At 38.4% G+C, this 23,961-nt stretch overlaps 1 protein-coding gene across 2 annotated transcripts in view; it reads left to right on the plus strand.

Moving 5' to 3' along the window:
- The window catches only part of GABPA (GA binding protein transcription factor subunit alpha), a 28,712-nt gene that overhangs the window by 793 nt on the left and 3,958 nt on the right, over positions 1-23,961 (plus strand). The window contains exons 1-9 of one of the 2 annotated variants that reach the window (XM_070750290.1): positions 490-577; positions 3,203-3,303; positions 4,367-4,511; positions 5,729-5,813; positions 6,311-6,556; positions 7,970-8,164; positions 12,189-12,245; positions 13,388-13,528; positions 19,125-19,317. In XM_070750290.1, the coding sequence (XP_070606391.1) occupies positions 3,227-3,303; positions 4,367-4,511; positions 5,729-5,813; positions 6,311-6,556; positions 7,970-8,164; positions 12,189-12,245; positions 13,388-13,528; positions 19,125-19,317 (1,139 nt within the window). In that variant the 5' untranslated portion in view covers positions 490-577; positions 3,203-3,226. Of the gene's footprint in view, positions 1-489; positions 578-3,202; positions 3,304-4,366; positions 4,512-5,728; positions 5,814-6,310; positions 6,557-7,969; positions 8,165-12,188; positions 12,246-13,387; positions 13,529-19,124; positions 19,318-23,961 lie in introns of those variants that run through there. The other variant, XM_070750289.1, reaches the window with a different exon arrangement.

The raw sequence follows: 23,961 nt of genomic DNA on the forward strand, positions 1-23,961 counted from the left end.
GGCCTGGCCCGGGAGAAGAGTTCCCCACCCCACCCCCCACCCCTTGGTGCATCTTCGCCTTGGCAAGCTTTTGCCTCCCCTCCCCCCAACCCTTGAATCATGGGGCGGGAAGGATCCCCGCGTCCTGCTCGTCTCCTCTTTCGGACATTGGGAAAAGAGGCCTCGGGGCTCCCGCCGAAAGCCAAATCCCTTTGGCAGGCGCCTTTTTTCCCTCCACACAGGGATAAATTGAAAGACGTAGGGTTTTTTCCCCTTCTCCTCACGACGTTGTGTCCCGGAGAGGGTTATCTGACGATAGATTTCCAAATGAATTCGGCAGCCCCCTCCCCTTTCCCTCCCTCAATTTTAAACGCGTTTTCGCCATCTCCGTGTGTGAAACGCTCCACATGGTGGCCGTCGATACGATTTCCTTTTCGCAGTTTTCTTAACGGCTTGACTTGCGACTTGTTTTAGTCACGTTCAACTGCTCATAGCCGTTGTGTTCTGTCAAATTCGATGCATAATTCTTTCCGTAAGAAACAAGGGGTGTCTGGCGGATAGCGGTAGTTTTGGTAGCGAAAGTTACGTTGTAAGGACCGTAAGTATATCGACGCCCTACATCCTGTTTAAAGTGCAGCAAGGCCGCTTTGAAAACGAGAACTAGGGATAAATGAAATGTATTTAATATTATGACAAGGTAGAATATACACTGCTCAAAAAAATAAAGGGAACACTCAAAGAATACGCCCTTGATCTGAATGAATGAAATATTCTCGTTGAATACTTTGTTCTGTACAAAGTTGAATGTGCTCACAACAAAATGAAATTGATTGTCAAATAGTGTTGCTTCTTAAGTAGACAGTTTGATTTCACAGAAGTTTGATTTACTTGAAGTTATATTGTGTTGTTTACCCTTTATTTTTTCAGCAGTATATTTTATCCTTTCTTGTAATGTTTTGGAGACAAGGAACATACAGGCATTGTTTGTTCAGTGCAGTTATAATTTTGATGGGACACTAGAAATACAGGTAGTCCTCGACTTGCAACAATTCATTTGGCGACCTAAGTTAAAAGTGCAATGAGAAAATAAATATGAGGACCATTTTTTCCCACTTAGGACTGTTGCTGCATCCCCATGGTCATGCGATTTACATTCAGATGCTTGGCAACTGATTCATATTTATGACTTGCTGTGCTCCCCAAGGTCACATGATCTCCTTTTGCGATCTTCTGACAAGTAAAACCAATGGGGAAGCTATATGCATTTAGCAACCCTGCTACTAAAGTATAAACTGCTGTCATTCACTTAACAAATATGGCAAGAGAAATTATAACATGGGGCAAAACTCACTTGACAAATTTTTCACTTGGGAATATAAATTCAATTGTGATCATAGGTCTTGGACTACCTGTAAATTACTTTTTTCTGTAAGTTCTTACTGCTTGTATATGTAGGGTTAATCTTTTTTTTTTTTTTTGAAAACCTCAATTTAATGACCCCAAACTGGTTTTGGGGCAACTAATATTATTTTTTATTTATCTTTATAAATACCAAGTAAAGCAATATAGATACAGAAGGAAAAAAGAATGTTTTGCTTTGAGTTTTATGCTTTTTTACTATTTCTTGATCAGCATGACTACAATTAACCAACCAGTGGGATTCTTCCTTGTAAGGAGCAAAATAACACCCCATTGTTTTTAATTTGAAATATTTAACTTTTCAACTCCAAAGCTTCCAATTTCATTAGGCTCCCAAGAACATATGTTAGTGAAACAATACGAGCCCCATGGCTTAAAATAGTTGAGTTTTCATGTTAGACTGAATCATAAACTAACCAGTTATATTTTAGCTAGTGTGTTATGTACACTGAGAAAGGTTGATAATTTTATGGTTCACTGTACAGTATTTTGTGAATTTTTTGATTGATTCAATAAATCATGGCTAAATTAAGTAATGGAAGGGAGATATGCATTTAAACAGCTGCAGACAATATTGTTGTTTAATGTTCTAAAGCACCATTTTGTCTTTGAAGTTGAAGGGCCCTACCTTTCAAAATGCATATTTTAATTGGCAAATACATACAGACTAAAGGTAACTATAAAATTCTAGTAAGTTGTGTGGTTTTCTTGGACTAGAGTGAATATAACATACTGCATGTTTCAGAAACAGATGGAAAAAAGATGAAAAATACACTCAAGATAAGATATGGTTAATATCAGCTGTTAAAATTACAAATCCTGTGACCATTGAAAGCTACAATGGCATTGAAAAAAATAGATGAAGACCATTTTTTAACATAAACATTGCAGCGTCTCTATGGTTACATGATTGAAATTTAACAAGAAAGGTCATAAAATGGAGTAAATTTCACTTAACAGATGTCTTGCTTAGCCACAGAAATTTGGGCTCAATTGTAATTGTAACTTGACTACATATTCAAGATTTCTAAAAGAACCAGTGCTATAATATCTTCTTAAAAATAAATCCAGAATATATGAAGTTATTAAAATATTGTGTAGTTAAACAATTTTAACAAGGGATTTGTTTACAGGGTATCCAGCAAACCTGGAAAACGGAATTATCAGGGAAATCGGCGGTTCGGGAAATATCAGGGAATTTGTGAAAAAAACAGAATAAATCAGGGGGAAACACAATTAAAATGTTTAAAAGTCAGAGAAAAATCATGTAAAAAAACAACGGATCGCGCTGCCTGGCAGAGTCAAGCAAAAATGAGCATAATTGTGGCAACAACTTACTTCCTCAGCTACCAATATTTCTCCATGGCTTAGCCGTTTGATATGACATCATCTACGACTGCACCTTAACTAGATCTCCAGTTACAGGGAAATGTCTATCAGGGAATTTCAAAATGCTTTCCCCCTGGACATCCTGGTTTACTCTCTAAGTGATTTCAAAGGTTATGCAGCACTTCAGGTTTGAGGGGCAAAAAAAGTACTTTAAAAATGCTCAGGTGTATGCTATACAGGATTTTTATTTATAATGGAATACTAGAATTATTATTATTAATTCTAGTATTTATTATCATTAACCATTATTGCTTCATAGTGGTACTCAACAAACTATCCCTAAGATCCATTATTTATACTACTGTACTGTATATCTTTTTCAGATTGTGTGTAATAGCAAAAATGCATGTTATATAAAATCATTTTTATTTTAACATGTGTGGACTACTTGTACTTCTTGTATTTGAATTTGCAGGCTATCTCTTGAAATATTTCAACCATGACGAAAAGAGAAGCAGAAGAACTAATAGAAATAGAAATTGATGGAACTGAAAAACAAGAGTGCACTGAAGAAAGGTATATAGAAAGATTCCATGGGATCCTATGCATGATTATTTTTATAGTTGTCTTATTGATTAATAAAGGAAGGTTAAATCCATTTGAAAAATTGTTTTCATTTCAATTATATGGAAATAATATTTTTATTGACTTCAAGGGTGTAAATATGAAGGATAGAAAGCATAAATTTGTTATCACTTTTCAAAGAACTTCTGATGCTTACCACAAGTTGAAGCAACATGTTTTTTCTACATCATTCCTTATTACTTTAGGGTTAAGTTTAGGTTTATAAAATTTAAATATAAATGCCACATGGACAGGAGTTTCTTTATAGCCAGAATACATGTTATTACAAAATAATTAATAGAAGTATTTAATTGATAGGGGAAATATTGTTTTATAGTTGTCAGTTCAGTTTCATAAAGTTGACTTGATCTTTGATTCCAAGTCTTCATTAGTATTAAAATAATAGTCAAGAAGTTTGTGGATTACTGCTGCTAGTCATCTGCCAGCACATTTTGATTTTTGCAATGTATGTAATCTACTTGTGTCTTAGAATTCTTTTCTTCCTTCTTATGTGACTTTAAAAAAAAAAAGCTGTTACCTTAATCACATCCTTGTACATTTTAAAGATAGTTTATAGGGGTGTAGAAAGAACAGAAACATTTAATGATATCATGCTAAATCTAGGTGATTTGCCAAAAGACTGCACCCCTTTCCCAAATTATAAATTTCAAAATCTTGCAATTAATGCATTTTATAGGAAAAAGCTCCATTTAGGTCTGGTACTCTAATTATTGTAGTTTTTGTCTCATGCCTACATTAGTGGATTTCAGAATTAAAAATAAAATAGTTTCATTAAATATTCATCTTTAACCTACATGTCATCAGTCATTTAATATTTGGAAATGACATGATTTACGTGTCTACATATGAATTAACTACCTGTTACTTCTTGTCAATGTCCAATATTATTGAACTTTTTTAAAAAAAAGGTTCGAATCAGATTTAGGCCAAGAAATTAAAAATCTATTCTAGAAAAAAAATTACAGTGGGTTATTTTTTAATTCTTACATTTCAGCATTGTTGAGCAGACTTACACTACTGCAGAATTTGTAAGTCAGGCTATTGATATCAATGAACCAGTTGGAAACCTAAAGAAACTACTGGAACCAAGACTTCAATGTTCCTTAGAAGCCCATGAAATCTGTCTGCAAGATATACAGGTATAAGCACAAAATATTAAAGAATTGTAAGTAAGGATGTTTTAAAGTTAGATTTAGTAGTAAATCAATATAGATTTAGTCCAGTTCATATAGGTTTCTTTTATATAATGTTCTTTTTTCAATCATTCTGTTTCCCCTCTCATATCATACATTTATCAAACTAGTTGCTATCTTTTATATAAGCATTCTTGAATTACTTAAAGGAAAGTTAATATTTATTTAGGAAAATAGAATATAAGGTCAAGTATGAGGATGGGAAAGATAAATTATAACAATTAATCTAGCCTACTTTAAATATGAAATGCTAAAGTTTGTGGAAGAGAGTAATGCATTATTCTAGCATGCAAAACAGGCCATTGTTTGGTTATGAATACATCAGAAAAAAAATAGAATTTTGATTTATTCAGATGAATCACATGATTTTGTGTATGTAAATGAGAGCAGAAAGTTGCCTTTTTATTTAAGGAATATCTAGCTTATAGAGAAAAAGCAGTACAGTACTGGCAATATAAATGTTATTTTCAACAAACTTCCAAAACAAAGATTATTCCATCCTGGGGTGCAGGGGGGGAACTGTTTCGGTCTGCAACGATTTTGTCATGTTAAATATGACACTAGCTGATCCTTTGTGATATTGCCATATAATATAGAAAGGTATGTAAGTTTGTGTATGCGTAGCCCACATGCATACATCTTTAAAAGAATATTAATAGCTTTGTTATTTGCAATTGGAAAATAATGGTTTCACATGCTTACAGGTAGTCCTCAACTTGCAAACGCAGTTGAGTGCAAAATTTCTGTGTTGCTAAGTGAGACAGTTAAGTAAAGTTTGTCCCATTTTATGGACCTTTTTCGCCACAGTTGTTTGTTAAATTAGTAACATGGTTGCTACGTGAATCTGGCTTTCCCATTGATTTTGCTTGTTGGAAAGTTACAAAATATGATCACATAATCCAAAGACACTGCAACCATCATAAATATGAACCAGTCATTAAGTATCTAAATTTTGATTATGTACTATGGGGAAGTTTGCAACAGTTGTAAGTGTGAAAATGGAGATAAATCACTTTTTTCAATACTGCTTCAATTTTGAATAATCACATGAAGGCTATCTGTATTTGTAAAGTATACTTCTTTGAAATTTTAAATAAAAGTTCACATTGATAGTTATGAATTGTTGACTTTAACATTTTTCTAAATCTCCTTTCGTTATCAAGCTGGATCCAGACCGTAGTCTGTTTGATCAAGGTGTCAAAACAGATGGAACTGTGCAGCTTAGTGTCCAAGTAATATCGAGGCAAGGTAAATTATCATAAATTATCTAATAAAGTAGGCTTTAAATGTGAAAAAGTATAAAAAGAAAGGTAAGGTAGCAAAGAGGCAACAGGAAAATACTTGTGTCACCAGTTGCTGATAGTTCCTAAGTTTCATAATGGAGAGCTGGTATAGATATGGGCAGCTTATGAAAATATCATGGGACATCATTACTTTTTCTCTTACTTGTTTTCCCTTCCCTTGTTTCATGAGAGATACAATATAACTTTGAAAAAACTGAAATGAAATGTAATTTGCTAATTATTTCACATATAATATTCCATTAAAAATAAAATTTACCATTGTGGAGAATAAAGGCTAATAACTTTTTTCTGCATATGATTTTAAAAACTAAATGCATTTGAAGATGCAATCTAAGTAATAATACTCTTCATTATGTTAATGTTATATTTAGGTACCGTACTGTTTCATTATTTATAAATATTATGTTTGTCTGTTTGTGCACTTTCTTTTTCTGTATATAGGAATGGATCCAAAGTTAAACATCCTTGAAATTGTAAAACCAGTCGAAACAGTTGAAGTAGTGATTGATCCAGATGACCATCACACTGAAACTGAAGCACACCTTGTTGAAGAAACTCAAGTAATTACATTAGATGGAACTAAACATATTACCACCATATCTGATGAAACTTCAGAACAAGTAACTCGATGGGCTGCAGCATTAGAAGGATACCGTAAAGAACAAGAACGCTTAGGAATACCCTATGGTAAGATGTATCATTAAACAATAAGAATTAGGGGTGTACAAAATCCATTGCTTCATACATCTCATTTTCTCAGAACATGATGATAGAATTTAGTAGTTATCTAGAAGTAAACTTTCTAGAACACGCTATTTTAGACCATGTCTAAAACATGAACCATTTGTGTTATGGGAAATTTATTTCTATAAAATCACTCAACCACTCCTACAAAGTCTAGGTTGGTACATTATGGTAGAAGAGTAGAACATTCTGGGGAATGCTGGAATGTTCTGGCTCTGCCTGTAACTCTAAAACAAATTATTCAATGGAATATCATATTGATCTTCCTGTTTCATCCACTGCAAGTACTTCTGTTTAGCTTTATGTAGTTTATACATTTAAAAATGAAACTCAATTACTGTATAGCAAGTTGATATATGGAATCAAATATTTTGCCTATCCAGTTACTATCAACAGACATTAGTTTTTATAGCCTATGTGGATATGCAATAATTGAACTTACAAATAAAGGAATGTGTAATGATGCTGAATTTTATTCACTAACAGATTCAATGTCTGTTGAAAACATAATGGATAGCATTACAGGGAGTCGTGACTCATGACTATTTGTTCAGTGACCATTTAAAACAGACCTGGGCAAAATGTTGCCCGAGGGCCGGATGTGGCTCGCCCGCTGTCTGTGACCGGCCCGCGGAGGTCGGTCCAAGTTTTCTAGATAAGAACTGGGTGTTCAAGATTTAATATTTAATATATAATTATATATATAATATATAATATACTGTATAATATATAATATAATATATAATTATAATTTATAATTATAATTAATTCAGTTCTACCCAATAATATACAGTATTGGGTAGAACTGAGTTAATTATATTAGTCCGGCCCTCTAAAACCATCCCAATTTCTCATGCGGCCCTATGGCAAAATTAATTGCCCACCCCTGATTTAAAAGATACAGTGGTACAAAATAAAGAAACGTAGAACTGGTCCTTAAAATTGTAACTGTTGCAGTATCCATGCAGTCATAAGATCGCAATTTGGGCACATGGCAAATTGCTTTTACACCTGGTTGCCAAACACTAGACAATTATTTGATTGCCATTTGCAAACTTTTCTGCTGACTCCTCCGGAAAGTTAGTGGGAAAGCCAGCAGGGAAGTTTGCCAGTTGCTTGGTAAGTGTTCCTCCCCTGTACATCCTAAAGGGGAAGAACATAGTAATCATTACAGGTGATGGATTCCAAATGATTCTGAAAGAAATTGCAATTAGTGATGTATTAGATTTGATCCTGCTAATTCTTAGTTGCTTCTCTGATGACTATTTTCTGCTGGAATCATTTTTGCAGAATGTACATTATATAGAATATGTCATATTTCAGCATTGAGAAAATGAATTATTTGTATTTTCCTAGATCCAGTACAATGGTCAACTGATCAGGTACTGCATTGGGTGGTATGGGTGATGAAGGAATTCAGCATGACAGATATTGATCTCAATACACTTAGCATTCCAGGAAGAGAATTGTGTAGCCTCGGTCAAGAAGATTTCTTCCAAAGAGTCCCTCGGGGAGAAATCCTATGGAGCCATCTGGAACTTCTCAGAAAATGTATGTGTTTTCTTAGAAAATGTGTGGGTTTTTTTTTAAAGTAAATAAATAAAATGTTTTACATTGTGGATATTCTAGTTCAGTGATGGAGAACCTATGGCATTATAGCGCGCACGCACACTCTTTTGGCACCTGACGGAAAAAAGGTTCACCATCACTGTTCTAGTTGGTCATTCCATGTCAAGTGATCTGATTTCAGGAAAGTGCCCACATCGACCATCATGGATTTTGATGAAATTTGGTATGAACATGCACATACGTCCTCAATTAACATTGGTAAAGTGTTATGTTTGCTGATGCAATAACTGGAGAGATATAGTCATTTGTATGACTCCATACCGCAGCCTTTGACAGTATGACTCTGAGATTTCAGCAAATTTGAGACATAATATCTCCTGAAATATTTTGTTGAGAGAAAATAACCTTGACCGTGTTGTATAACTTGTTGTGCTCTATTAAAACAAAACAATAGATAATAATAATCATTCTCATGAGTGATCTCTTTCTATATAATTTGGAGCAACGTTAGCCAAAAATGACTGCGGTGCAAAAAAAGGATAGTTTGCCTTTTTATATCTCTGGAAAGAAAGGTATGAGAAATGTGAAATTTACGGACCATGTTCTTCAGCATCGTTTCTGGAAATTGATACTGACAACCTGACAATGTGACTGAAGCCACTGGAAGCATGCAAATAAGATGTGGTTCAGGAAGAACATATCTTGTCTTTCAGGCTAATAAAATGAATGAGTAGGGCCTCATGGATGCATAAATTGGATGGGCGTTAATAGGCTCAGATTCAACCCCGACAAGGCTGTGGGTTTTGCCTCCCAAGGACAATCCCATCTGTCTGTCCATCACCTGGAAGAGGGGGAGTTTTTGTCTCCCTTAGAGAGGATCCACAACTTGGGCATCCTCGATCCACATCTGAGCTTAGAAGACCATCTCTCTGCTGTGTTGAGGGGGATGTTCACACAGGTTCCCTTGGTGCATCAGTTGCGGCCCTATTTGGACAAGAAGTTACTACTCAGTCACTTATGCCCTTATCACCTCGAGGTTCAACTACAGCAATGAGCTCTACATTGGCCTATCTTTGAAATGTGTTCAGAGAGTTTCCAGGTCTTTTTTTGTAAAAGTGAGCTGAAAATACCCTTTTTTGTTGTTACAAAAATCATCATCAACTTACACTCAATTTGTGAACTATTGGAAAGCAATAGGACAATGGTTCTCAACCTTTCGATGCCATGACCTCTTAATACAATTCATGTTGTGGTGACCCCCAACCATAAGTCTAGCACCAATACTCCCAACAGAGCTTTAAGCTGATTGGCAGGAAGGTCAGAGGCACACCTCTACTGTAAAATGCCTGATTGGTTGAGTTGTAAAAATATGTTCCAAGGTGCCAGAATAGAAGCTTTATTTCCTAACACGATGGGAAATTTGTCTTTTTTCATGGTCTTAGGTGACCCCTCTGAAACAGTCGTTTGATCCCCAAAGGGGTCCCGATCCCTACGTTGAGAACCACGGCAGTAGGAGAATGAAATTTTATATTCAAAAACCTTGTATTACGTACAAAGTTTCATATTTCTCATACATTTCCTTTCAGAGGTATAAGATACCAAACTTTTAACCTTTTTTTCATTATCTAGATGGAGATTACTCATGAGAATGTTTTTATTCTTTTGTTTAATTGAGCACAACAAGTTGTACAAGATGGCCAAGTTTTGTTTCTCTCAACAAAATATTTCCGGAGATATTGTGTCTCAAAGTTGATGAAATCTGAGAGTCATACTGTTGAAGGCTGCAATATGGGGTAATACAAATGATTATCTTTGCCAAGTATTGTATCAGCAAACATAACACTTTACCAATGTTCATTGGGATATGTGTACTTGTTGACACCCAATTTCATCAAAATCTGTGATGGTTAACTTGGTAGCCTCTGACCACCTGACATGGAAGACCTAGTTCTCAGACATTCTAAGCATGAAATGTGAATTTAAATGCTATTTGGCTATATGAAATTATAATCCATTTCTATCCTTGCAGTTTTTAGCAGAATTTTTTTAGCATCATGTGCAAGATACTGAAACTGAAATACAGTGGTACCTCTACTTAAGAGCGCCTCTACTTAAGAACTTTTCTTGATAAGAACCGGGTGTTCAAGATTTTTTTGCCTCTTCTTAAGATCCATTTTCTACTTAAGAATCCGAGCCCGGAAAAATTTCCCAGGAAATTTGAGAGCAGCACGAGGCCGGCCAGTTTCCTGCCATTACCCCTGGGTTTCTCTCTGGCGCACTGTATGGGAGGCAGCCTCGCGCGATTCCCCTCACCTTCCTTCAGCAGCGACTCTCTTCCTCCTCTTCTTCCTCCTCCTCCTCCCACCCAAATTCCAAGCTTTTATTTCTTTCCTAATGGGTTTGCACGCATTATTTGCTTTTACATTGATTCCTATGGGAAAAATTGCTTCTATTTAAGAACTTTTCTACTTAAGATCCTGGTCACGGAACAAATTAAGTTCTTAAGTAGAGGTACCACTGTAGTACAATTATTTTAATAATATAATTGGAAATGCTTATGTTTTTCTATTTAATAAAACAATTTTATACATTTTTTTAAAGATTTCAGTCTATCTCTGAAAAGCCGACTTAAAAATGTACAATTTTGTATAATGTTCTGGATACTTCCTCAACCATACAAAGCTAAATAAATACATTTCCTCCTCAGTGTCACTCTTAACAAAAACATATCCATTCATAATCAATCATTCATTCATTTATTCAATTTTTATGCCACCCTTCTCCTTTGACTCAGGGCGGCTTACAACATGTTAGCAATAGCACTTTTTAACAGAGCTAGGCTATCGCCCCCACAATTCGGGTTCTCGTTTTATCCACCTCGGAAGGATGGAAGGCTGAGTCAACCCTGAGCCGGTGATGAGATTTGAACTGCTGACCTTCAGATCTACAGTCAACTTCAGTGGCCTGCAGTACAGCACCCTATCTGCTGCGCCACCCCGGCTCATTTTGAATCATTTTAATAGCAGAAGTTAACTGGTGAAAAAACTGGGAATTTAAAGAAAAACTATGAAATTAAATAGTCTTATACAATTTATAATGTAATTAGTATAATAGATACATAAAGGAAAAATACCTTGGTTTACAGCAGGATGTACAAAATGTTCCAGATATATAGAATAGAACAAGCTATTTGGGTTATTTGATGCATGCATAGAATGAAGGGGTTGCGTTGTTCTTGAATAGAATGGAGTTTATTTAGATAGTAGTGGTGGTAATGGTGGAATCAAGAAATAAGCCAAGGACATTGTTAAGTTGAGGAAAGGATGTCCCTTGAAAAACTGATGGGCAAGTTGACTGGTAGGATATACTCTCCTGGGATATCGAGCAGCTGAAGAGAAAGGAAACACACTGATACTGGGGGATGGTCAGGCTTTTAAAATATGTATTATGGACTATCAGCAGTAACAACTATGGTAAGATGCTGGTAAGGTGGAGGGGCAGGTAGAGCAATGGGATATCCTGTTCTGCCACCTTGACTGCAGCTGAGATGATGAGTAAAAGTGCTGAAAATAAGAGGGCAGTGGTATCATAGGATATGCATGCTGGGATATTGCCTAAAAAAATAGGGAAGGGAAAGTTGGGAAGGAAGACTAGTAGGATTTGCCCCTCTGAGAGGTTTAGAGGAGTTAGAGGGAGTAATGCTTCCAAACCTTTCCCTGTTTGCTCTATCTAGATTTTCTTTCTTTTTTGTCTAAAACTCAGAACAATCAAAGCATTGGGGTTTTAGTCCTGCCATGCCATGACTATTATGAAACAGTTTTCCAGAACACACAGAATGTAATAAATTCTTCTGGCTTCAAACACAAAATCTATTTTGTCCTATTTTCAGTTTATAATACTGTACATAAAATTCTCAGATGCTTTTTATATATTCTTCCTTTCCCTTGTTTATCAACTGGAATAACATTTTTTAATAGCAACATTATGTCTTTATTATCTATTGCAGATGTACTAGCTAGCCAGGAACACTCTGGAGAAATAGCAACAGTTACTATTGATCAACGTAAGTTGTCATTTTTTGAATACTTGTGAAAGAAAAATAATTAGAAACTTAAAGTATAAAAACAAAAACAACTTTTATAGAGTTAAATCTTTAATTTAAGGTATCATTAAATTAAATTAAAATTATTTTTTAACTGAGAAAAGTCCATTCTGCAAATATACTCATGTAATTATACTGTATTTGAACTAAAATTATGTTACTGCTGGACAACAGTTGATTAATATTTGATTTATATTCCTTCACCAAAAATAAGTTAATTGCAAAGAATATTTTCTGAGCTTATTGCTAAATCCAGAACCAACAGCCTCCAGGTCCAGGTTCAGGCATTTCTTTTGATCTGTAGACCTTGGATGTTATAGTGCTAGTATTTGTCATCAGCTCAGTTATGTAATGGATAACTTTTCCAAGAGGCTTACCTAATGAATTAACTTCAGAGTTATTGGGAAAATAGGATATTTTTTGGAGTATAAGATGCATCCCCCTCAAAAAAGGGGTTGGAAATGGTGCATCTTATACACTGAAAATGGTTATGCACAGGGTTTGGAAAATCCGCAGAGTGCTCCTGGGGGCTGGGGAGGGCAAAACTTTTTCTTACTTACCTGTTCGAAATCTTGATGTGTCTTATACACATCAAGTTCCAAAAAATATGATACTTTGGGAAAAGCTAAGAGCTCATATAGGAGTTAGTAAAGCCTTTAGTTCAGTTTCTCCATGAATACAAACTGAAGGAGCAGAACCACTACAAAACAATGCCTCCAACTCCCATTCACTTCAGGCAGCTCAGTAATAACATTAGTAGTAGAGATTAAGTAGCGCCAAGAGTCACCAGGAGTTTAGCCAACTTAAAATCCACTTTGTATTTTCTCATAAATGTCTCTCTTTAAGTTCCATTTTTAGTTTACATGCAGAGTAGAGATTACAGATAAAGGGTTTAAGGAATAATGCTTTTAGTATAAAACATTAGTTATGTTGCTGATTCATTGTATATTCCTTTTTAAATTATACCATCTTAAGCAGAACCTTATGCATTGTCCATCAAAAATGTTTAATACCTTGAGAGGTTGTCTCTGTTATGGTTGAAAATAGCAATTTATGCGTTTCGTTATTTGTAAATTTATTGTCTGTTGCTTTGTCCTCTCTAGCTGTGCAGATTATTCCAGCTTCAGTTCAGCCTTCTACTCCAACCACCATTAAAGTAATTAATAGTAGTGCAAAGACAGCAAAAGTACAAAGAGCTCCAAGGATTTCAGGGGAAGATAGAAGTTCACCTGGTAACAGAACAGGTATATTTTTTATTTAAGCAAATATTTTAATTATTATTCTAAAGAAAATGATTTTGAAGTTAAAGGGAAATGTCTACAATATGTTGCTAGGTATTTGTGAAAATCTAGAAATGAAGTACAATCTCTGGAAATATAAAACTACATAAAGGCACACTTTATATTTTATTACTCTTGTATTTTAATTTTTCATGCATATTTCATTGAGAAATTAAATATTTTCTCCAATAAAGAGAAAGCATCTGTTCAAGAAGGACTGAACTACCGTATTTTCCGGCGTATAAGACGACTGGGCGTATAAGACGACCCCCTAACTTTTCCAGTTAAAATATAGAATTTGAGATATACTCGCCGTATAAGACTACCCCTCTTCTGTACATCATAGACCTGACTGAGTCTAGGTCTATGATGTACTTGCATTGAGAAAAAAATCATTTCTGAACATGATAACACAATATTTTAATTACTAATGATGAAGATCTTATTGTTAAAATTATGAATGAATTATTTAGAGAGAGAGAGCCAAGTGGGAGCACTCTTCTGTCTATCTCTCCATATGTCTCTGTCTATCTGTCTTGTCTGCCTCTCATATTTCTCCTCACCACAATTAAGTTTATTATTATAACTCATCATAATTTGTCAACACAAAAAGGTGAACCTGGCTATTTTTCTTTCTCCTACCATCTATTCTGCAGGTATCTTTCAGTCTAACGTGAAGCATGCTGACACCTATGTGAGAATCTATTATGGAATGAGAATCTATATGTGATATCATGATATGGCAATCCAAACAGCCCATCCATTTTTTCCTCTTTCCGCACTTTCTGTCTTTATCCTCTTGCAATGTCACTTAAACAGATTTTAACTTGTCGGGTTTAATTAGTGACCCTGCCAATTTTCAGTACTGTGCAGTGTGCTATGATACAGAGCAGGGTGAATAATATGACCTCAGCTTTTAAAGTTATTTTAAAATGTTGCCTAAGAAATATGGAAAGATGATTCTTTTTGGAGGAAAAGTACATTTTCAATGGTTAAACATAAGAACAAATACAAACAGGCAGAAATAAATGCATCCAGTTTAACATTCAATTTTGCAACCACTAATAATGTTGGTCAAGTAGGTACATAAATACCTGGGGAAATGATCAAAGTCTGGGAAATGGGTCCCTTGTCAGTTAAAAGGAGTGCTGATTTACCACCTGCTAGAGCAGTGATTTTCAACCTTTTTTGAGCCGCAGCACATTTTTTACATTTACAAAATCCTGGGGCACACCACCAACCAAAATTACACAAATCTAATAAATAAATACATACACACACACACACACACACACACACACACATAAATAACCCCCATATATACAATCCCATGTAACATCCCCTTATAAATACAGTCAATCATCAATCATCCCTCCTCAAATTTATACCACTGTCTCATTTCTGGGTTCTTCTCCTGTCTTTCCCCCTTTTCTCTCTCATGTTTCTCATTTCTCTCTCTTCCTCCCTTTTCCCCTCATTCCTTCTCCCTCTCACTTCTCCTCTTTTTCCATCCCTGTCTCTCTCCCCCCCTTACGTGTGTGTGTGTGTGTGTGTGTATATATATATATACACACTCGAACCATTTCCAAAACCAGTTGAGGGCTGGGTTTTTTTTCTCTTTTATTCTTTTCAAACACAGGTGTGGGCTGGGGGGGGGGTTTCTTATTATTTGGGTGCTTTTTACCATATGCTTCAAGAATCACCTCTCTCCCTCTCTCTTGTTCTCTCTCTCTCTCTTGTTCTCTCTTATTTTCTTTCTGAGGCTCCTCCCACAACGGTGGCTACAGCGGCGCTGGCGATCCGGCCGCTAGCCGCTCCGAGCGCTGTGGGAACGCCCACCCCTCTCACAGTCCGGTCCCGGGCTGACAGTAAAGGGGCTGCTTCCCATCCTCCTTCTCAGAAGGTTTCCTTCTGAGCAAGCTGGCAGGAGGATGGGAAGCAGCCCCTTTACTGTCAGCCCGGGACCAGACTGTGAGACGGGTGGGCGTTCCCACACCGCTCAGAGCGGCTAGCGGCCGGATCGCCAGTGCCATCGCAGCCACCGCTAATGTAAAGGGGCTGCTTCCCGGCGGCAGGAACTGCGGGGGGTAGCCGGCGTACGCTCCGGCTAACGAGCCCTTGCCGCAGCTATCCGCCGCTTCTTTCTTCTCCGCCTCGCCTCCGCTACTCCCGCCGCCGCCTTTGCTCTCCCCGCCGGGCAAGGGGCAAAGGCGGCGGCGGGAGTAGCGGAGGCGAGGTGGAGAAGAAAGAAGCGGTGGATAGCTGGCGAGGCGCGGCTAGAGGGCTGGACTCCAGCAAAGCCGGCGGCGGGAGCCCTTTTTTTTCTTCTTTCTTCTCCGCCTCGCCTCCGCTACTCCCGCCGCCTTTGCCTCTTGCCCGCCGGGCAAGGGGCAAAGGCGGCGGCGGGAGTAGCGGAGGCGAGGTGGAGAAGAAAGAAGCGGCGGATAGCTGGCGAGGCGTGGCTAGAGGGCTGGACTCCAGCAAAGCCGGCGGCGGGAGTCCTTTTTTTTTTTTCCTTTCTTCTCCGCCTCGCCTCCGCTACTCCCGCCGCCTTTGCCTCTTGCCCGCCGGGCAAGGGGCAAAGGCGGCAGCGGGAGTAGCGGAGGCGAGGCGGAGAAGAAAGAAGCGGCGGATAGCTGGTGAGGTGCCGGCTAGAGGGCTGGACCCCAGCAAAGCCGGCGGCGGGAGCGGCGGCAAAGCGGCGGAATCTGTGGAATCAGTATCCGGCGTATAAGACGACCCCCCACTTTAGATAAGATTTTCGGGGGTTAAAAAGTCGTCTTATACGCCGGAAAATACGGTATTTATTTATGAATTACAAACTTTTATTTTTATTGCTTCCCGTCAAAAAGTGTTTGAAATAGTTTCACTATTATTTTTTTAATGTTAGTAACTCTTTTAGAAGATTTCAATCCCAAGGATGTCTACTCAAATCTCTCACCAAATTTATTTTTAAGTTTGTGTAAGTCTCTTCAAGATTTTTCTTGATACCTATATACTATAGAAAATGTAGGAGAGCCATGTTAATCTATGATAACAAAAAAAACCCCACCCCAAACAGGCGGCACATTCCAAACAGACGGCACATTCCCAACTAACAAATTTTATTAAAATGTATGAACTTTCATGATTGGTTACAATCGGAGTGATATTCATTTACCTTCCCTACCAGTTTACAAATGTGAACGTGCATGCTTTGCTCACACACGTTACCTTTGCACATGCGTCCAGCCTCCACGTGCATGCTCTTTACTTGCGTACGTGTGTGCTGCGCATGCGCCCAGCCACAAAAATGTGGCTAAATAGGATAGCATTATGTCCAGGCAGGTGGCCAGGACTACCCACAATTGGTGCTACTGGTTCACTGAACTGTCTGAACCAACAGAATGCTACCTCTGGTTACAATCATGAATGGTTACAAGCAGCACTAAATATTTTATTTACTTAATTGTAAATTGGGATTGGAATGCAGGACTTCACAAATAGTATTCATTAGAATTAACTAAAATGTTAAGCTTTTGAGTTAAGAAATATTTTAATTGAGCTAGCTCAGTCTTCTTTGCCTCATCTGCAGATATATATCTGTCTGTTCCTATGATTTTCAGCAATGGTGATGCGGGAGAAGTAAGTTGTAGCTTGTGGAGCATATCCAAATTATGGAAAGCTTATATAAATTGTAAAAAAAACATTTAGCCATACAGTGGAACCCCGACATAAGAGCTGCTCTACTTAAGAGCAACTCGAGATAAGAGCTGGGAGGGGAGAGATATTTTTGTTCTACTTACAAGCCCAAATTCGAGATACAAGCGCCAAGGAGCTGTCTCCTGAAGCCAAACGCTAACTTCCGCGTTCGGCTTCAGGAGACAGCTGCGAAGCGGCGCGCGTGTTTTAAAAGGTTGCAGCCGGCCTGGGGGGCTCGGGGGGGTGCTTGCAGCTTTCTTTCTTGCTCTTTTTCTTTCTCTCTTTTACCTTCCCTTCTATTTCTTCTTTTCTTTCTCCTTCCCACCTTCTTCCCTCCCTCCCTTCACTCATTCCTCTCTTACTCTCCCCTTTCATAAGTTTCCTTGCTTCCTTCCTCTGTTCCTGTCCCTTCCCCCTTTCTTTCTTTCTTTCTTTCTTTCTTTCTTTCTTTCTTGCTCTTTTTCTTTCTCTCTTTTACCTTCCCTTCCTCTATTTCTTCTTTTCTTTCTCCTTCCCACCTTCTTCCCTCCCTCCCTCCCTTCACTCATTCCTCTCTTACTCTCCCCTTTCATAAGTTTCCTTGCTTTCTTCCTCTGTTCCTGTCCATTCCCCCTTTCTTTCTTTCTTTCTTTCTTTCTTTCTTTCTTTCTTTCTTTCTTTCTTTCTTGCTCTTTTTCTTTCTCTCTTTTACCTTCCCTTCCTCTATTTCTTCTTTTCTTTCTCCTTCCCACCTTCTTCCCTCCCTCCCTCCCTTCAACCATTCCTCTCTTACTCTCCCCTTTCATAAGTTTCCTTGCTTCCTTCCTCTGTTCCTGTCCCTTCCCTCTTTCCTTCCTTCCTTCCCACCCTCCGTCCATTCATTCACCCATTCCTCTCTTGATCGCTTAAAGCCGGTCCCTGGTGCAAAAAGGGTTGGGGACCTCTGTCCTACAGGATTGGGTGGCAGAGAAGTTGAACATATGTAAATTTAAAAGTTCAAGAAAGTTTACAAGTTAAGTGAAAGAAACTTCATTATTCATTTATATGCACATGTACATTTCTTCATTAAAAACATGTCTTTCTGCATAATTTAGACTAACTTTGTGAGTTTTTTGAGGGCTGGAACCAATTAAAATTATTTACATTAATTCCTATGGGGAAAAGTCGTTCGAGATAAGAGCTGCTCGACTTAAGAGCCCAGGTCCGGAACGAATTAAACTCGTATCTCGAGGTACCACTGTATTTGATACTTGAATTCTAACTTGTAGAATTTTAATAAGTAAAAAGTTTGGTCTCTTCATTGACATTTTAGTTGATCTTAAATTTTGATGAAGATTTTCTATTGTTACATTAGTTTCTTCTTTTTAAATCGATTACAGATAGTCCTTCCTTATTGACTGCTCTTTCAGCAATTGTACAAAGTTATGATGGTGCAAAAAAGGAGATATGTAACTGGTCCTCAAAGTTGTAGTTACCATCGCATCTCCACAGATTTGTAATTTGTACACTTAGCAACCAGTATATTTTATGATGGCCAGTGTTCCACAGTGACATGATTGCTATTCATGCTATTCAGCAGCCTTCCTAGCTGGCTTCCAACAAGCAAAGTCAGTGGAACACTGGAAGAAAGCAATCACAATCCTGTGATATCATACTTAATGACCACAGGTGATTTGCTTAGTTGCTGTAGCCATAACTGATGTAATTTTGGAGTGGTCACATTACATTGATTGCATTGCTTAGCAACAGAGTTTCCCAGTTCCAGTTGTGGTTGGTAAGTATGGATTACCTGTATACAGTTACCTAAATTTTATCTTTATTATTTTATTTTGCTTGCCTAAACTTTATAATAGATGAAATAATGTACATATTTATATATTTGCATATTTAATCATAATAGGAAACAATGGTCAGATCCAGTTATGGCAATTCTTGCTTGAGCTTCTGACTGATAAAGATGCCCGAGATTGCATTTCATGGGTTGGTGACGAAGGAGAGTTTAAACTAAATCAACCAGAACTAGTTGCCCAAAAGTGGGGACAACGTAAAAATAAGCCTACAATGAATTATGAAAAACTCAGTCGTGCTTTACGGTAAGTTAAAAACTTGATTGATTTTATAGCATTGTTGCATTGATTTTCAGCTGAAAGTTCTAGAACAATAGACATGATCCGTAAAAGCTTTATAGGCCCCATCTAGAGTCTTATCATCTAAGCAACAACATAAAATGAACAAAAATGTATATTGGATTCAATTCTCAAAATTAAATGATTAATTAACATCAGAATGGTTAAAGCAGAGGAATTTGTTGGAGCTGATTTTTTAGCAAAGTTGTCTTTGCTACTTTCCCCCCCTTATCTTCATGAGAATTGTGAGAATGAGCTGTTAGGCATTTTCACAAATTCCTTTCTTCCGTTGGGCTCAAATTTTGTTCATCTTATTCTTGCCTTGACAGTGGATCTGTCCTTCAAGACTGGAATAGCTTAAAAAAATAAGCAATTAAAATAAAATAAAATAAAAACCAAGGAGAGAGAAATGATTAATATCCATGTTGAGGAAACAGAAAATAAGTTAAACATTATAAATCAAAAAGTACATCATAAAACACACTTCCATGCATCCTCCTTTAAAAAGGCTTTCTCAAAGCTCAGCAGAATGTGGGAAAACCTTTTGGACTTTTGGTGCCGTGGATATTGCCTACCTGGACTTCAGCAAAGCCTTTGATACGGTTCCACATAAAGAGCTGATAGATAAATTAGTGAAGATTGGACTTAATCCCTGGATAGTTCAATGGATTTGCAGCTGGCTGAAGCGTAGCCATCAGAGAGTTATTGTTAACGGCGAGTATTCTGAGCAGAGTCAGGTTACAAGCGGTGTGCCACAAGGGTCTGTTCTGGATCCTATTCTTTTTAATATGTTTGTGAGTGACATAGGGGAAGGTTTGGTAGGGAAGGTTTGCCTATTTGGCTATTTCCTGGAGGCGTCTGTAATATGGTAAATGATTTAGCTTTACTAGATAAATGGTCAAAGCAATGGAAACTGCAGTTTAATGTTTCCAAATGTAAAATAATGCACTTGGGGAAAAGGAATCTTCAATCTGAGTACAGTGATCCCTCGATTTGCGCGTTCTCGATTAGCGCGAAACGCTGCAACGCGGTTTTTCAAAAAATATTAATTAAAAAAATAAAATATTAAAAAATAAAAAATAAGTCCACGCTAGTTCTCTCTCTCTTTCTCTCCCTGTTGCCGGCGTGGTATATGAGAGAGAAAGAGAGAGGCAGAGGTCGGGCGCATTACCGGGAGGTGGAGGCGGCGTGGGGACGCTGGGTGCCGGGGACTCCGAGGAGGGGGTGGACGTCTGTTCCCTGAATGGAGACCGCCGGCCGCTCAATCGGGCCGGCAGGGAACAGAATGGAGCCTTCCGCGGCGGGGCTGGTAAGGGGGGGAGCCGAGGGGGGAGCCGAGCCCAGCCCCGTGGCATTCGCTTTCCTCCCGCCAGCAGCCGACTGATCGTGGGCTCCTTCGCAACCTCGGAGAGCTTCCTGGTTTTCGTGAGCTTTCATGCCCTGGAAGCTCTCCGAGGTTGCGAAGGAGCCCACGATCAGTCTCGGCTGCGGGTGGGAGGGAGGCGAATCCCCCGTGGGCTCCGTTACATCTTCCGCTGCCAGCCAGGCCATGCTGGCGGCAGCGGAACAATCGCTGGCTGTCAACTTTTCTTTTTAAAACTGGGCAGGAGCTGACTTGCCTCCCCAGTGCTAAAAAGAAAAGTTGACAGCCAGCGCTGCGGCTGACGGAATGCTGAGCCTCCCGTTCTCCCCCACCTCGCCCCTTCCGGTTTCGGCGTTCGGCAACGGAGTCCGGCGCTGGGGCCATGCGGGGCCGCTCATCCAGGGGGGCGTGGACTGGCAAGCGGCAAGTGATCTGGCGGGAAGACCAAGGGAAGGTTCCTTCAGCCGCCCAACACCTGATCCGTTCCGCAGCGCGGCAGCAGCGAGGAGCCGAAGATGGGGTTTCCCCTTTGCCTTTACCCCATCTTCGGCTCCTCGCTGCTTCCGCGCTGCGGAGCAGATCAGCTGTTGGGCGGCTGAAGGAATCTTCCCTTGGTCTTCCCCGCCGCCCACACGCAAACTCCACCATCTGCGCATGTGCGGCCATGAAAAAAATGGCGCACATGCGCAGATGGTGGTTTTTACTTCCGCATCCAATATAACGCGGAAATCGGTTAGCGCGGGAGGTCTTGGAATGTAACCCCCGCGCTAACCGAGAGATCACTGTATTGTATTGGCAGTTCTGTGTTAGCAAATATTTCAGAAGAAAAGGATTTGGGGGTAGTGATTTCTGACAGTCTCAAAATGGGTGAACAGTGCAGTCAGGCGGTAGGGAAAGCAAGTAGGATGCTTGGCTGCATAGCTAGAGGTATAACAAGCAGGAAGAGGGAGATTATGATCCCGCTATGTAGAATGCTGGTGAGACCACATTTGGAATACTGTGTTCAGTTCTGGAGACCTCACCTACAAAAAGATATTGACAAAATTGAGCAGGTCCAAAGACGGGCTACAAGAATGGTGGAAGGTCTTAAGCATAAAACGTATCAGGAAAGACTTAATGAACTCAATCTGTATAGTCTGGAGGACAGAAGGAAAAGGGGGGACATGATCGAAACATTTAAATATATTAAAGGGTTAAATAAGGTCCAGGAGGGAAGTGTTTTTAATAGGAAAGTGAACACAAGAACAAGGGGACACAATCTGAAGTTAGTTGAGGGAAAGATCAAAAGCAACATGAGAAAATATTATTTTACTGAAAGAGTAGTAGATCCTTGGAACAAACTTCCAGCAGACGTGGTAGATAAATCCACAGTAACTGAATTTAAACATGCCTGGGATAAACACATATCCATCCTAAGATAAAATACAGAAAATAGTATAAGGGCAGACTAGATGGACCAGGAGGTCTTTTTCTGCCGTCAGACTTCTATGTTTCTATGACTTTGGAGAAAAGTGGTTGCAGAAGGCAGAGGCATCTACATTAAAAAGTGGTGTGTGATACAAACTGGGTTTAAAAGAATATATTTTGTAACAAAATACTTCTTCCGATCTTCAGTGGAGTTTTCAAAGTTCCATCTTCAATTGGTATCGTTTATAGTTTCAAATTACACTATAACAATGAGAAAATATTTTCCTAATAGTGGAAAAACCTTTTAGAATAGAATAGAATAGAATTTTATTGGCCAAGTGTGATTGGACACACAAGGAATTTGTCTTGGTGCATATGCTCTCAGCGTACATAAGAGAAAAAGATACATTTGTCAAGAATCATGTGGTACAATGATTGTCATAGGGGTCCTCGGAGAGTGGCGGCATACAAATACAATTAAATAAATAAATAAATAAATAAATAAGCAATGAAGAAACAATATTAATAAAAATCTTAGGATGCAAGCAACAAGTTACAGTCATACAGTCCTAAGTGGGAGGAAAAGGATGACAGGAATGATGAGAAAAACTAGTAGAAATAGTGCAGATTTAGTAAAATGTGACAGTGTTGAGGGAATTATTTGTTTAGTAATGATGGCATTCGGGGAAAAACTGTTCTTGTGTCTAGTTGTCTTGGTGTGCAGTGCTCTGTAGTGACGTTTTGAGGGTAGGAGTTGAAACAGTTTGTGTCCAGGATGCGAGGGGTCAGTAAATATTTTCCCCGCCCTCTTTTTGACTCATGCTGTATACAGGTCCTCAATGGAAGGCAGGTTGGCAGCAATTGTTTTTTCTGCAGTTCTGATTATCCTCTGAAGTCTGTGTCGGTCCTGTTGGGTTGCAGCACCAAACCAGACAGTTATAGAGGTGCAGATGACAGACTCAATGATACCTCTGTAGAACTGTATCAGCAGCTCCTTGGGCAGTTTGAGCTTCCTGAGCTGGTGCAGAAAGAACATTCTTTGTTGTGCTTTTTTGATGATGTTTTTGATGTTAGGTGACCATTTTAGAGAAATGGTAGAACCTAGAAATTTGAAGGTCTCTACTGTTGATACTGTGTTGTCTAGTATTGTGAGAGGTGGAAGGGTAGAAGGGTTTCTTCTAAAGTCTATCACTATTTCTACGGTTTTCAGTATGTTCAGTTCTAGATTGTTCTGGTCACACCACAAGGATAGTTGTTCAACCTCCCATCTGTATGCGGATTCATCATTGTCTCGAATGAGTCTGATCACTGTTGTATCGTCTGCAAACTTCAATAGTTTAACAGATGGATTGTTTGAGATGCAGTCATTAGTGTATAGAGAGAAGTGAAGTGGTGAGAGTACACAGCCTTGGGGGGGGGCACCTGTGCTAATTGTACATGTATTTGATGTTATTTTTCCTAGCTTCACCTGTGTTGCATGTTATGAGTATCTCATATATTAATTTTCACCTTTTAAGTTACATTACTAAAATAAATGAAAGTTTGCATGATATTCTAAATTTTTGAGTTTTACCTGTTTATGGCTTGTTTGTTTCAAATATTTATTTACTAGCCTGCAAACTTGTTACAAGCTGTTTCAATCAGAACTAATGCTGACATGAATTCCTTCTCAGTTAAGACAAAGGAAATAGATTATAGAAACGACCACACATTTCTTAAAATTAGTTTGGGAACCATCTTTCTTTTGCTAACTTAAAGAATCTGGTTGTGCTAAGTACTTTAGTGCCACACACACACACACACACACACCAAAATCAGATTTTATTCATCCACTGTATTGT

This window comes from Erythrolamprus reginae, chromosome 4, assembly GCF_031021105.1.
Source record: "Erythrolamprus reginae isolate rEryReg1 chromosome 4, rEryReg1.hap1, whole genome shotgun sequence".
NCBI classification, from domain to species: domain Eukaryota; kingdom Metazoa; phylum Chordata; class Lepidosauria; order Squamata; family Dipsadidae; genus Erythrolamprus; species Erythrolamprus reginae.